The sequence below is a fragment of the Lithobates pipiens genome, unplaced genomic scaffold (genome assembly GCF_037356315.1).
Source record: "Lithobates pipiens isolate NorthernLeopardFrog02 unplaced genomic scaffold, aLitPip1_a1.2 Scaffold_22, whole genome shotgun sequence".
In the NCBI taxonomy this organism is placed as follows: Eukaryota; Metazoa; Chordata; class Amphibia; order Anura; family Ranidae; genus Lithobates; species Lithobates pipiens.
Window position 1 is genome coordinate 311,911,114 of NW_027507784.1, and position 15,636 is coordinate 311,926,749.

The following is a 15,636-nucleotide window of genomic DNA, read 5'->3' on the forward strand; positions in this document are numbered from 1 at the left end:
GAACAATAGTACTTTAAGGGTTTATAAACAAATTCAAAATGCTCTCAGTATCTCAAGACTTGAAACAATATTATGATTTTTAATGATTTTTTTTTGGCCAAAGATGTTAACATTGCCATTACACAGATTATTTGGGTTACCTGATGTAGGCAAAACGGACTCAAATTGTGGTTGGATACAGTTGTGATATACAGACTGCCGTGAGTCCTCACTCATTGAATCAAACACCTTGTTTAATCCAGTCAGCCTGTAGGAGAAGAAAATGACCTTATGTTATCCTCTGCACTAAAACTGAAATGATTTAAAAAAAGATGTACATGAAGCTTCAAGGCAACCATAATATGTCAGCAGGATCAAATAAAATCATTACTGTGATTAAAAATAATAAGCCTGCATGTCCCATGCATAGAAAAACTGCTTCTCCAGACCTTCATTAATTGGTGAAATATGCTGGTTGCTTGGTTGTTACGCTGATCCAATGATTTCAGAATTTTAGTCAACTCACATCTTAGAAAAGAAAATCAGCATCTGCGGTCCTGTAATTTAAAGCCTACAAAGCCCAAACCACATGGCTACCAGCATGTGTGCTTGACATCAAGAAAGCCTTCAAAGATTTTGTTATTTTCAGCCCCTGTCCGCTAGACTTGCTGTGAGATAAAAAGATTTATAAGGTGCAGCCCTGCTAAAGGCCCCATTTAGTCCTCAAGAATTTTCCTGCCCTTTCCCCCACTGCATCAGGGCTGCTGTGCCACTTGACTCATCTAGAGAAAGTATTTGAAGTATTGTTCCTTCCAGTGGGGAAGGAGCAGCACTTTATACAAGAACCAGATTTGCTATTGTAAAGCAGAAAGAGCACACAGCTTTTCAATTAAATTGATTATATGAGTCACTTGTGTACAAAAGGAGACATGGAAATCCTGAAATAAATAAAACATATACTCATATATACAGCACTTTCCTTGCACAGGCCAAGTTTCCGTACTTGTTATACCATAAAGTTAAATCATAAAGGTACCCTTAAAAATTAGGTTATGGTCATGCTCATTACAATAAAAACTATTGTACCAGAAAAATTAGGTTATGGAATGAGGTGTCAATCTTTTGCTGCAGGATCCCCATGCCAGTTCTGGGTATAGTCAGATGGTGCCTGCATGAATGGCTGTCTGCTCAACACCGGCATCCTAATACAGTAATTAAGTTAGGCCCGGAGTAAAAAGAAAAAAACCTAGGCAAAGGTTCAACATGACTTGGTTTCAGCATAGGAGCAGTCGTGATGAGTTCAAAAGGAAATAGAAGTAGTTGGTACTCACCGGATTGGTAGAAAGGGTAGAACAAGTGAAACTTCAGGAGTTGGGGACGTGAGAAGGGTTTGGGAGATGTTCAGTTGGAAGAGACCCTGGATGGGACAACTTATTAAATTTGTTTTGGTCTTTGTTTTTTGTTTATTTGGTAGGTCACGGGGTCTGGGCACTTTTGTCATAGTGGCTGGGTGGGGCATGAGGTCCTTGGATGTGTTATGATTAGAGGCAACAAAGTACATTTGTAGGGACCCATCTCGGGTATGGCTCCCATTATTCTGGCACGTGGAACCTGCAATATTGGTTTGTCTCTGAGTTGGTGTTTTTGCGGCTGGAGGCCTAAAATGGTGGATTACACAGGTTTTTGAAGTACATGCCCACAAAGACCTTGGGGTCCCTTGAAAACTGTCTGTATGTTCATATGGGGATATGTTAAATATGTTATTTATATTTGGTTAATAAAAAGGCGGCTATGACCCTTAAAGATCCAGTCGATGTCATGTCTGGTCAATCTATTATAATGATAATCATCTTTTCTACCCTAGTCATGTTTCTTGGTATATCTCTAAATGAAATATGTTTGCTATCCCTATAAATAAAAAAAACCCCCACAAACTCTTTAAAAATGTATATTTTTTTTCTCTAATTATAATATTGGTTTTCCATTCTTGGTTTTAAAAAAATCTAAGTTTATTATTGAGTGCACCCATGACATTAAGTTTGAAAAGCATGACAGGTTTTATAATAAGAAGGTTCAGCAGGGCCAGTATGCCTTATAGGCATCTGTGTTGACTACTAGGTAAGAAACAGCTTTCTCTGCTAAGAGGGAAGAAAGAGGGTGTGTCTGCTGTGCAGGTCTACCTTTAACCCCACCCCTGCAGAGAGAAATTTTTAAAGTATAAAAGGTACTCTTGCATACATCCCCACCGCCTGACTGCAAGTCAGAGATAGGCGGTGTGCATATGCAATATTTACACACAAATGCACATGACAACCAGCAAATCAAATAAAACAACTAGCATTTAGAAACAACACATGTACGTACAGTTGTTGATAGGATGCACAGGTCAGGGGGTACTTAATTTTCTCCAGTTCTGTGTCATCAACTTTGTGCAAGACGTTCTGTAGTGTAACCTGCGTCCACTCCTGCCAGTCAGAAGGCTGGAAATTATTTATGATTGGAGTGAGGATTTCAAAGGTTTTGTTCAGGATCAGATCTCCCACTGGGCTGTTCTGCAGTTGCTCCTACAAAACATTAACCATGAAGTTAAAAATCAAAATCCCCAAAAAATTACAGCAAAAAAAAAGAAAAGATAAAAGCTCAATGATCCATATAGCCTGCCCTTTTTCTTAAGCTACATGAGCTAAGCAACGTTAAAGCTCATTTATAGCCAGCTCTTTTAAGTTTTAGCCATGTCAGCATACCATAGCTGTATCCCTATTAGGAAGAGTTACTCTCCCTTTGTGTTCTGGTGACCAATGGGGGTGATTGATCCAACCACACTACTATATCTTTGGACACTTTATGATTAGATACTGGTGGGATGATCTCTAAGAACAAAACGTATGTTGAGTTCAGGTGTTTCCAGTAAAGGGAACTGTTAATGCTACAGTATACATGTGTGTGCCGGCTCCATAAAGACATGGCTTGATGAATTTGTCATGGAGAACGCAAGTGGTCGCAAGTGGTCTTCACAGAGCACTGACGTCAACACAGATTAACACATTTGGCATGAATTGGAATGCCAACTACCAGCCAGGATCAATACCTGACCTCACAAATGCTCTTTTGGCTCAAATGTGCTTAAGTTCCCACAGTCACATTCCAAAATCTTGTGGAAAGCCTTCCCTGAAGAGCGGAGGCTGTTAGAGCCTAAAATTGGGGACCAATTGCATTTAATGTTGACAGTTTTGGAATGAACTGGCCAACAAGCTTTTGGCTATATACAGCATCCTTCAATTTGCAGGAAAAACCACTCCAATTATGTCACAAAAAGAAATTAGGATCTAACAAGAATTTGAACTCTAAATCCAAAGAGAAAATAAAAAATGGGGCTGTTAGGCTTTAACTATAAAATATATTTTAAAGAGGTATTAAACCTATAACAAAAATTGTCATATTCATAATATCATTAGATGTGGTGGCTGCATTTGTTTTATTTTTTTAAGCTTTTTCCCCTCAGTTTTTTACTGGTAATCTGACCAGTAACACACATCCTGTATTAGAGCACCCCCACTCTGGATGAAGGAGTACAGGGGCACCTTTGGACAGCAGCATTGTCATTTTGAAGGGGGGGGGGGGGAGTTAGATGTACTAACAGAATTAAATGTACTAACAAATTGAAGCCAAACTCCAGCTCACACTTTGAAATCAGTTACATAAAAAAAAAATCTTCTTTTGGGATAAAGGTTTTACATAAATAAATAAAAAAACTGGTCATTGTAAGCACCCCTGCCAGTCTGGATTGGTTTGTTTCATCCCTGTAAACTGATACACCTGGAAGAGATTGTTCTTTTGAAAATCAACAGACCTACTGGCTGGATCATCAGGTGAAAATAAAGGAAAGACATCTTCAAAAAGAATACAATATAACTGCAATATAAATGTTTGTTTTTGGGTTTAATACCACTTTAATTGGAAATGACATTGACACAATCTTGTTTGCAAAACTGTCATGCATAACAGTTTAAATCTTACCGGAGCCTGACTGTTGCACTGGTCTAAGAAGTCTTTCACTTTGTTAGGGGTGTCTATGCTGTCCAATACTGGAGCAATGGCTTCTTCACTGTTCAGGGCTCCATTGGCAATAGCGTATTCTGCCACCTGAGAACCGGTGCATACGTCCAGGGCAGAAGACTACAAGAAATGATCAGACAATATGTAAATATCCACATACATTTCCATTTTCTATTTCATATCTGCTGATATTGTTACATAGTCAACAATATTAAAAATAAATATCCATCAATCTTAGGCCGCGTACACACGCGGGGACTGTTCGCTCAACTTTGTCCGTCAAACAGTTTCAGCAAACAGTCCGCTCAAAATTAGCATGGACGGACTTGCCCACACACGACGAACGAACAGTTTGCTGAAACCGTGCGCGATGACGTGAACGGCATGTACGACGGGACGGAAAATACGACGTCCTATACACTGCATTACAACTTTCGGCGTGTAAATCCTTTCTGAGCATGCGCGGAACTTAGTTTAACGAACAAGCCTACACACGAGGGGACTGTTCGCTGAAACCAAGTTTCAGCGGACAGTTTTTCGGAATTTCCGAAAAACTTTGTTCAGCAGACTGTTCGCTGAAACTGTCCGCTGAAAGCCCACACACGGGCGGACTGTCCGCCGAAACACTGTTCAGCGGACAAAGTTGGGCGAACAGTCCCCGCGTGTGTACGCGGCCTTACACAAATGCTTACTGCATTGCTCCAAAGGAAGTCAACTAAGCAAGTGTTGCCAAATATGCTTTACAGAAGGATAATAGGATTTACAGAAATAATTCCCTCTAAGATCAATCAACTCAATTTTCTACTGTAGATCAGAAGAGTCTATTTTCAACCTGTATAACTCTGCATAATTTTTGTTGCAAGAAAAAGATCCAGTTTTTTTTTTTATTCAATTATTGCTGTCCCCTTTTTTTCATACAACATTTGATAGCACTCTTATGCCCCGTACACACGATCGGACTTTCTGACAACAAAACCGTGGAATTCTGTTCGAAGGTTGTTGGCTCCACCTTGTCTTGCATACACACGGTCACACAAATGTTGGCCAACAATTACGAACATAGTGACGTACAAAAGTCGATAAAAAGGAAATTCAACAGTCATGCGCCACCCTTTGGGCTCCTTCTGCTAATGTTGTGTTTGGTGAGCATTGATGTGTGGACTTTTGTGAGACGGACTTGTGTACACAGCAAAAATTTGTTGGGGGAAAATTTGAGAACCTGCTAGCCAACATTTGTTGGTGGAAAGTCCACCAAGAAATGTTCGATGGAGCATACACACGGTCAGACTTTCCACCAACAAGTTCAAATCCAACATTTGTTGACGGAAAATCCGCAGAGGGGTGCACTGAAAAGTATTATTTCTCTTTTTTTATTTAATGTAGTAAAACGTATTTTGTGATCTTTTACTATCCATAAACTTTAAAGATTGCTTACCAGCCTTGAGGCTTTGTTCAATGAGGGCCACAAGGAAAGAGTAGCAGGGCTTACAGCCTTCCAGAATTAATCATTGACATGCAATAAAAAGTGATGGCTAATGCACACTATAACTATGCAGTGATTGGCTATACAAGAGAGAGCTGATTAAGAACAAGATCCAGGCGCTTCAAAAATAAATATTACTCATCTTTATTCTGCTTCTGTAGGAAGCATGATGTTATATTTAAATCCCCTGGCAGGACCGATGCCTCTGATTGGGAAATGTGGCAGGCTGGAAGCACAGCTCTTATTAATCACTATAGATAGTCCAACTGGCATCTACTTTTAACACATTAAGGGGAAACTAAAATAGTTTCAGGGCAAGTTTATTTTGGTTGTTTTTTTGTTTTGTTTTTTGGACCAGTTTTACACCATTTTTTTGTTTTAACACTCTCCCTATATTCACTATATTCATTTTGCTAATAGAATTTTAACAAAATGAGAAAGGATTAACAGAGCACTACTATGCTGCCACTGCGTGCTTTAGGCCATTATTTGTCTGACTGTCACTTAAGACTAAGCCATCTGATACTGCTCTGATTCATTCAATTTGAGTTTTGCTGTGTGAGTTTTGTGATCAATGGACTTCTTTTGGAAAAGCTGGAAAGGATGCATAGCTAAATGTGCAAGAAGTGGTCACTAGAGCTACACCTGCTAGCTCAATACAAATTTTTACTAAGAAATATTTTCTATTTACCTTAGTCTAGGTTTACAATTGCAGTGTTTTTACTGCCCCCAGCCAGTATTTCCCACCCACCGAATGTGAGTGACCAATTTGACTGAATGGGGGCACGCCACAACTGCCCCATAACCATGTGCATGCCTCCTCACTTCCACTGCAGATTACTTTTCAGAGGTCACCACTAGTGTACACGAGCCCTTTGACAAGTTATTTTTTGTTGCCCTAGTCATAGTAATTAAACAAATTGTTCCCTTAAAAAAGCCACCCAGGACTATTCACTGCAGGAAGGCTGATAGCCCCAATGCAGCAGAGATAGTTTAGGATATTTGTTTTATTTATTATGCTTGTGGTCAGATATTTTGCAGCACAGACTCTTGAATCAGGAGTAATGTACTTAAATATAATACTACTTTTCTGCTCTGTGAATCTGAAGATTTTGTAGATCTCTAGTTTCCACCACGTAAATGGAATAGGAAATTAAAAATGCCTACTTTTAGTATCTTGCATGCCTCTCTTAAAAAAATATATATATGATTATATTACAGAATACTTACTGCTTCGAATTTCGGGTTGCCTGCTTTAAAATCATCAAGTGAAGCCTGTGCCTTGAATTCTCCCCAGAGTTTCTCAACCCATTCACTACTGCTTCCAGTCTCAGTTGAGCAAGCAGAATCTGGACAAAAGCATTGACATTAACAATAGACTACAAATGTCAGAAGTAATAATAAAGAAAAAAATATACATATGTATATATACTATAAAGATAGATAGATAGATGGATAGATAGATAGATAGATAGATAGATAGATAGATAGATAGATAGATAGATAGATAGATAGATAGATAGATAGATAGATAGATAGATAGAGTATATAAACCCCAAAATGAAAATATAATATATTGCAGCTTACCAGGACATAGATGTCTGCATTCAATTTATTTTTAAAGCTTTTTTTCCCTTTCTCTTTGTTCTAATCAAATGATCCTACCAGTAACACATTTTTACTGTCCTAGGGTGACAACCCGTTCACTGCATCTTTGGAGGAGCAGCGTTGTCATCCTAGGTTGCTTTCCTGGTCTGAACTGCAAAACACCTCCTCCTCATTCTATCTCCATTACAAAGAGACAACATGTTTTGTAGTTCACAGACGATAGCTGAGAAAGCTTACATTGAGATATCAGTTCAGTGCAAAGGAACTTACAAGAGCATTGGAATTCTAAATCAACAGGTACTTTTCCTCTACTTGCAAAAATGATTATAGCCTGAAAAAAAGGACTAATGCAGCCGCAAAACCAAATGACTGCTAAGCTGCAATCTTTATTACATTTTTCGTTAAGACCAGCTGCAGCCAAAAATGTTTACTTTGCTTTATATAGACCGGGGAAGAGTTAGAACCAGTGTCAGATTTTCGGTGTCCTTGTTGAGGGGAGGGGGCTTTCTGCACATTATCTGTCAGGACAGGAAGTGAAGGAAAATCTCTCCAGTGGGGGCAGAGACAAAAAAAATGATTTTTAGTGAGGATAGATTAGAATGTCTAATATTGGTCTAATTACTGTCTCTCCTGATGAAATCTGCCCCTCTCCCATCTGCAAAGTAAATAAAATAAAACTAAAGAGAAAACCTTACAGATGTTTTAACTCTTCACCGCTATTCAAAACGAACAAAACAAACTAGGTGTTTTAATAATCTTATGAATGTAATATTGATTGAATCTGGTAGTTTTCTATGTATATGTATTGTAAAACATCTTTTTTTTTGTAACTGATAATCCTTGACCATCTGTATATGGATTGTACCAGGAGGGTCAGAATAAACATAGTCAGGAGAGAATTAGAGTGAAGATGGAAATGTTGCTAGACAGTCTTCTTAATAAGGGAGCTACCATTCAGCGTTTAACAATACCTGTAGTACTCAGGACATCGTGGTTGAATGACCTGATTCTGTTATACATGGCTTCTTTTTGGTCATCGCCCAGTTTGGAATAAGCCTTACTTAAGCCCCCAACCCTGCATACAGAGCAGAAACATTTTATAAACCATCAATTGAATCCATTCAACACAAACCCATTATGCTACATTTATAACAAAATAGAGTACCCTTCCCCATATCCTACTCCTAACACTAATACCACATATAACCCTAAAACTAACCCTACATGTAACCCTAACATTAAATCTCAATGTAACCCTAACGCTAACCCTCCATTAAATCCTTAAGTCTACTGCTAACACCACCTGTAATCCTAACACTGACCCTTCCAATTTTAAATATAATCACTTATTTTAATAGTCACCTTTCCTGCACTAGGATCCTCTGTGCCAAAGGCCAACCCTCTATGCTATCCAAAGGATACCGGCCCTGGAATTCCAGCAGTAGGAACCAATTCTGTGAATGAGGCCTATGTAGGCCTACTTTGAGAATTTACAGGGGGTAAATTGTGGGACAGTGGTACTTAGTCTGCAGAACTACAGACCAGAAGAAGCACTGCTACTTTCATTAGGCTATGGGCGATAGAACAGGTTTTATCTAGGTTTCAGCTGTGTTTTCTGCTAACTGGACTGCCCTTTTAAAGTATGCTTAGTTCAGAAAGGAAAATAAAAACACAGTTTCATTAACTATTGCTTGCCTGTAAAAGATTTTCTTCCTAGTCCTGAGTATGTTATCTACAAAATACAACTGCTCCATCATTAAGGCCGAGAACAAGTTTACAAAATTTCCCTAAGAAGTCTCAGCATTTCCTAAGGACATCGGCCTTAGCTCTTCCTGCCTTATTTTGTGTGCTTATCCTGCCCAGTGCCTTGAACTCATATCATCATCCAATTTGCAGACAGAAGTTATTATTGACATCATTCTGAGCCAGTCCTGACTTCCCTAACCCATTTTAAATCCTGTCAGCAAACAATCATTACAGATAATACAGATAAACAAAAGGTTGTGCTCATCAGGTAGATGAATGTAGACATACACAGAGATTTGGGAATCACAAGAGCCGTCACTTTTAAGGGAGGCAATGTCGGAAGCCGTAGAACTTGAGATCACATAGCTGAATAAGTCTCCAAACCATAATTCATATTCGGCTGATGTCGTTATGCTTTCAGTCACTGTTGACCACACCGTTGTGAAAATCAAGTTCTGGATATTACTGTCTGGCAGCTGTGTAAGGTTTTTCTGGATAAGGCAATAAGGAATAAACAAAGAGAAACACATTTAAAAGGTAGGAAGAACTTTTATATGCACCACTCACATCTAAACTGACAACATCTTGTGAAATTTTAAACAAACTGCATTCCTTATGGTCAGGAAACATTTGGAGAAATTTGTGAGAAGTATATAAATTTAACCTGTGTGTTGTTCACAGAAAAAAAGCATTTTTTTAAGTATTAACTCTTAAATGGACTCTTTTACATTCTGAAGAGGCTCCAAAGAATGGCCCCTGCAACAGACCACTGTAAATACTTACCTCTCTGAGTCTGAACTCAAGTGCTCAGATAAAGTCCTCGCATCCAGCTCACCTGCTCATGTGTAGAGTGCCTGATGGCCCCTGCTGCCTTCAGTGGTTCCTTGTGGCAGTTGTCATTACTTTGTCTAACAGAAGACACATCGGCATTCAACACTCCCAGATGTGGCAAATGCTGAAAACTTTAATGGAAGCTGTATTGATTCACTGCCTTCCGGGGAAATACATTTCCACAATTTGTTTATATTTCAGGGACCACTCTCTTTTTTTGGGGCGCAACATAATCACTTTATATAAAGGAACCTATATTGACTTATTATTGTGCTGGAGTAAACCCTGTGCAAAACATTTTTACTAGCCAGTGCTAGTCATTATGAAACAAGGCCACTAGAATTTTGTTAAGCTAAGGTGTCCAACGGGTGCTTTTTGGCCATGTAATGTGGCAGAAAAAGTCCAACGGAATTATTTCATTGGATATTCCAATTGTGTGTGGGCTTCAGTGGACTTTTTTTTTCGAAAATTCTGACAGACCTGGAAATAGAACATGTTTTAAATTTTTCCAACTGAATCAATTCCTATCGGGAAAACCTCTGTATGCTGTTCTAATGGACCGAAAACGATGCAAGGGCAGCTATTGGCTACTGGCTATTGAACTTCTTTTTTCTAGTTCTGTCATACATGTTGTACGTCACCGCATTCTAAATGATCGGATTTTTGTGTGAAATCGAGTGTAGGCAAGTCCGTTTCAGCAGAACTCCGTTGGAAAAACCATCAGAGTTTATTCTAGTGAAAAAACCAGTCGTGTGTACACGGCATTAGAGCTTGTTTGCAGGTTAGGCGTATAAAGCTTACACTTCCTTTCAGAATTTTCCAGTTGAAAATCTCAAAGTTCTTTCATTATGGAAAAGATATTGTAGTAATTGTTATGTTTAAAACCAAAGGTATTTCCCTCTTATACTTTTGCTTCCCTGGTTCATAAATCTGGCCTCATCGACATACTAATTATTTTTTTAAATAAAACCTTTCGCTGTACTCAATTTAAATTGTTGACCAAGTGACATCATTGGTGGGTCTTTTTGCTTCTCTTCGAAATGCAAGAATGGGGGGGTGGGCAGCATGGTGCTGTACATAGTTTATTAAAAACATTAAATTATGCTATGTCAGTACTCCTCTCAGGTGCCCTCAGCACTGATGTAAGCAGTGGCTTTATTCAAAAATCACAATAACTTGATAGGTGAATGTCGGTCTGGAGGAGTAGGTGTTTCTGGGCAGGCCGCATTTGCATACAGTCTCCTAGATTACACCCACATGTAATGCTGTACCTCCATGGTTGCATAAACTGGAATTCAGTGAATGAAACGGATGAGCCAGGGACAGTCAGCGTGGTTAAGAAAGATGATGCTGGATGTCTTCCATCCATAAAATTAGGTGTGCTCGATCTGACTTGTTGCAGCTGTTAATGCACATTGTGAGAAGCTCATAGTAAGCTCAGAGTAAACAATTTCAAGCAGGGGAACCTGTACAACTGTGAAACTGTGATGGTAAGGCTAGAGCTTTAACTGACCTGTTGACACACCACGTTTACTTCAGTCATAAATGATGTGACAGTCTCAATATCACGATCTCTCACTTCAGCAAGGATCAGGGCTGCATCCAGTTGGTCTGTGATTGCTGTGGTATTCGCAAGAAGGTTGCCCAGCTGTGTACCAGAGAAGAGGTCCAGGCAGGTATACTAGACAGGAAAGAACAAGAATTTAGACAAAAATGTTGAAGGATAGTTGATTAATATAACAGTTACTGTAAAGTGAAATCCTTTACTTTCAGACTTGGCAACCACTATAAGACCATGACTAACAGAACTTACAAACCCAAAGGTTCCCAATATTTGCAATATTTAATTCTCTGTCCAAATCTACATTGTGAGTGACATATTGTAAAACAAGAACTTTAATTACCGCGTTAAACTTGTTGTAGTAGTACTGATATTCATAGATTGTAGCTTTAGAGGCAAAGCTCTGGAAGATGACTTGGATATAACTCCTACTATCTGTGTACAAGCTGCTACAGCCACCTGTAAGAAGAGGTTAGAAAAGGAGATTACATGACATTTGTAATAGTCAAACAAATAGTATATTCCTTCTTGCCAGTGACTTGGGTAGTGTTTTGTTTTGAATATACACAATGCTACTTCTGTCCACTAGGGGAAAAATACTCGACCAGTTCCTAGAAAATGTGTTTCAGCAGTTGAGACAAAGGGCCTGTTTATAACAGGGTGAAGAATCATGATACATAATTATTTGCTTATTTAAAGCCACTGATTCATTGTTTTTGCACCATAATGCTGTTCATGCTATTGACAGTTCATTCATGCTATTCCTGCTACCTGTTGATTTGTGTTCACATATACTGACCTGGCAACCCTATTATTTCTAAAAGTCATCTTTCCCAAGGAAATAAAGAGAAATACGCCAGATCATTGAGTTGTATGGACATTGTGTTACATTCTTTATTAAAAATTTTGGGTCTTAAAAATGGATATGGTGTGTGGAGAATGGCAGCCTATTGGGGAAAAGTGTTCTAAGAATTGCAAAAGTGTTATAAAGAAGAAAAAAAATTGCCGAATTCAGGTCTTTTATAAGACCCCTTTCACACTGAGGTGTTTTTCAGGCGCTTTTGGGCTAAAAATAGTGCCTATGAAGTGCCTGAAATGACTCCCCTGCTTTCACACTGAGGTGATACGCTGGCAGGATGTTAAAAAAAACTCCTGCAAGCAGCATCTTTGGAGTGATGAAGGAGCATTGAAATGAATGGGCAGCACCGCCGAACCGCCGACAAAGCGCTGCTGCAGTGGCGCTTTGGGGGTCGCTATAACCCTTTTTCGGCTGCTAGAGGGGTTTAAATGTGAAAACCTCTGCAAAACTATGGTAAAGCGCCGCTAAAAATAACGGCGCTTTACCGCCGACGTCTCGGTGTGAAAGCACCCAAAATTGATCACACACATTTTACGATCTGATTGGAGAATCTGCTTTAGATCTACCAACAGCTACTCTGAGGGTCATGCTTTAATTTCTACAACTAAATCACTATATCGAAACTGATTTAATCCCACTATTACGCATAGATTTTTTTTTTCAAGCAGCATATTTGACATGAGATTTTTAGAGTAGAACTACAGGAGCTGCCAAAATTGCTGTACTCTTTGGAGTTAATGGTTCATAAAATTTTGATGCTGACCTGGAACCAGGGATGTGACCAAGGTCCATTTTTTATTTTTGTTGTCATTGGCCCTAAATGGTTAACCCTTCCTCAACTCATACCTGAAGATCTATGGTAATCCAAGTAGCGTAGGATCCAATCAAACACAGCGCTTATGACATCTTCTGAAAATTCATCAAACCCACTGCTGATGCCATTAAGTCTGAAATAAGAAAAGACATTTAAAAAAAAGCTTATTAAAGCATTATTATGATTTGATAATTCCAGTGGCCATTTCTAACATGTACAGAGCCAATGTTGGTACTCAGAAAAGAGTGTATGATAAAGGTGAACCTAATAATGTAATTCATTTTAGAGAGCTGGTAGGTAAGTTTTAGGACGGCTGTTGGGTATTTATTGCTGCAATAATCAGATGCAGGAACTTGGTATAATAACTTGTATTATATAGTTATATTATTTTATGTACACCAAGCTGATCTTTAATTACTGAGTCAGTTTGTGCTCTGTTCTTCCAACCAACATCAAAGCCCTGATGAAGCGGATACTTGGAACTCCCACGAAACCTGTTGACTCATAGTTTATGAGGAAATAAACATTCCATTTGGAATCTCAATAATTACAGTGCTCAATTTTTCATATTTATTGCTGTTTGTGTCTATCCTCACTTTCTGTTCAAGTGACACCCGCAGCACAAAATAGTGGAAAGGTGGCAACAGGACAGGAGGGTAAATGTGCCCAACAGGGACACAGAAACCTATAAAAGCTGAAAGAGGATCTAACTCCTCCCCATTTCACCCAAAAAAAGTTTTGGTCATTGTCTGTTTGCCCATTGGAGAGAAATCCCTTTACTTTGTTTGCTGTGATGTCATGAAGACAGGAAGTAAGACGGTTATCCTCCCAGCAGGACCCCAGACATTAATAAAAAAACAACCAGAGGTTCTAACTCCTCCCCACCATAACTAAAACTTCAAAAGCGTTTTGGAGGCAGCTAATAATGGGAAGCCCCCACCTGATTCAGAAAACACTGTGTTATATTTTCTGTGATACATGGCTGGGTGGAAGAAAGTCTAACAAAGTCTAACATTTGCAGATGTTTATTGTTAGCGCTGTGCCAACATATTTTTGAAAAGCATTTGGTAAAATATACGTCCATAGCTGGAGCTGAAGTACAAAGCTACAATTGAAACCATAGCTTCTGGTTAAGCAAGTGAGGCTTCACTTCATCAGGGATTTCCTTTTAAAGTGGGACCCCCCCCCCCCCTTTAGGTGCTTGGTACTTACATGCTGTCGTAGGAGTCACAGTCTATAGTGACTGAGATCTGTTGGACCACTTCAGATGTGAGGCCCCCTATGAAATATTGAAAGGTCTCCTTGAAACTTGAAATCTGTTCTGTTGTCAGGGAATTCAAATCAGATGTATAGCTTTCAAACAGGTAAGTCATGGCTTCTTGTCTCACTTCCGTGGTCATAGTCTTATCATTGAGCTGTGAAAGGAATGGTCTAAAGTTGAAGTTTAATTCTGTTTTTTGAGTTAGTTTTAATAATTCATGCAGTGCAGAATAGCAAAGTAACCTCTCTATATACCTAAATTCTGGAAAATTGGAATTATCATTTGTTATTATGTTTTGTATTATCACTTTGCCTATAGGTATTTCAATATAGTTTTTTTCTATAAATTACACACCAATTCTTGTTGCGTCCTCTTTCCTTACCCAGTTATTGCAAGTAAGCCAAACTACATAGTTATAAAAATTTACAGAGGGCCTGTGTCTAGCATGTACCCTTACCTGCTCGTATGCTACGTTGAAGTCACCCAAGAACGTGACCACTTCATGTGCAGAAGTGACACCGTCCTCTCCCTCCAAAGACTCCAAGACTGTCAAAGTTACATTCACATTCGTCAAAACGTTAGTCGTACAAAGGTATTCAACTTTCTGTGAGACGCTGGTTTCTGTGATGATTTGTAACTGTAATAATAATACAAATGTCACATCTTGAAACAAAATCCATTCATTTTTGAACTTCAGACAAATGTTAAAAAAAAACTAAAAAAACTTGGTATCAGCCTCCTAAATCCCCTTAACAGCAGCACTAAGACTGGAAAAGGGAATTGCAACCATAGAAGGCAATCAGGTACTAACAATATATAGTAAGAGAGAACAGGGTGACAGAGGAGTCAATTGCGGCTGCTCCTTAACTGTCCAATCACAGGCTGAGGGCTAAGAAATTACCTTTTTTTCTTGATTAGCTAGGGCAGAAACATTTTAGGTCCAGTGGCTGGCTAAGCAGATCGGCAGAAAAATGTCTCCCACATATGTAATTCGATTTATACCTGGGGGTTCAGCTCCAATGGGGATTTACATGGGAATAAAGAAGGTCTCCTACTCTTTCCAGCTGCTGCAAGTTATTTTTTTTATAGCATAAAATAAAATAAATAAAACAGAAAAAGTGAGACATCTGCATAAAGGCCACAAAAGGCTTGGGAATATATTTCACTGAGAGCCAATTCACACCAGAACACACACATCCCCATGCAGTGTGATTTGACAGCCCATTCATTTGAATAGACTGCAAATCACACTAGAATGTGGAAAAAGAAGGGCGAGCACTAATATTTCAGAATTCGCTGCACAATTTGATGCCTGCAAACATGTAGCATTTGTTTTTGGAGTGCCATGTTAATACATTGGCACTCGCATGCAGATCGCAAGGGCAGCATGTTCACGTGTGGTGTGGGAAATATTCCCAGAATGCGTTGTTATGAACCG

The 15,636-nt window shown here is 39.0% G+C and overlaps 1 protein-coding gene across 1 annotated transcript in view; it reads right to left on the minus strand.

Annotated features, from left to right (window-relative positions):
• Positions 1-15,636, minus strand: part of LOC143925739 (uncharacterized) — a 77,687-nt gene that overhangs the window by 26,836 nt on the left and 35,215 nt on the right. Inside the window, exons 28-38 of the mRNA XM_077450191.1 lie at positions 14,656-14,835; positions 14,150-14,352; positions 12,970-13,070; positions 11,608-11,723; positions 11,217-11,384; positions 9,161-9,363; positions 8,098-8,201; positions 6,749-6,867; positions 3,997-4,155; positions 2,344-2,543; positions 141-247 (exon numbers count right to left, since the gene is read on the minus strand). Coding sequence (XP_077306317.1) covers positions 141-247; positions 2,344-2,543; positions 3,997-4,155; positions 6,749-6,867; positions 8,098-8,201; positions 9,161-9,363; positions 11,217-11,384; positions 11,608-11,723; positions 12,970-13,070; positions 14,150-14,352; positions 14,656-14,835 — 1,660 coding nt within the window. The remainder of the gene's footprint in view (positions 1-140; positions 248-2,343; positions 2,544-3,996; positions 4,156-6,748; positions 6,868-8,097; positions 8,202-9,160; positions 9,364-11,216; positions 11,385-11,607; positions 11,724-12,969; positions 13,071-14,149; positions 14,353-14,655; positions 14,836-15,636) is intronic.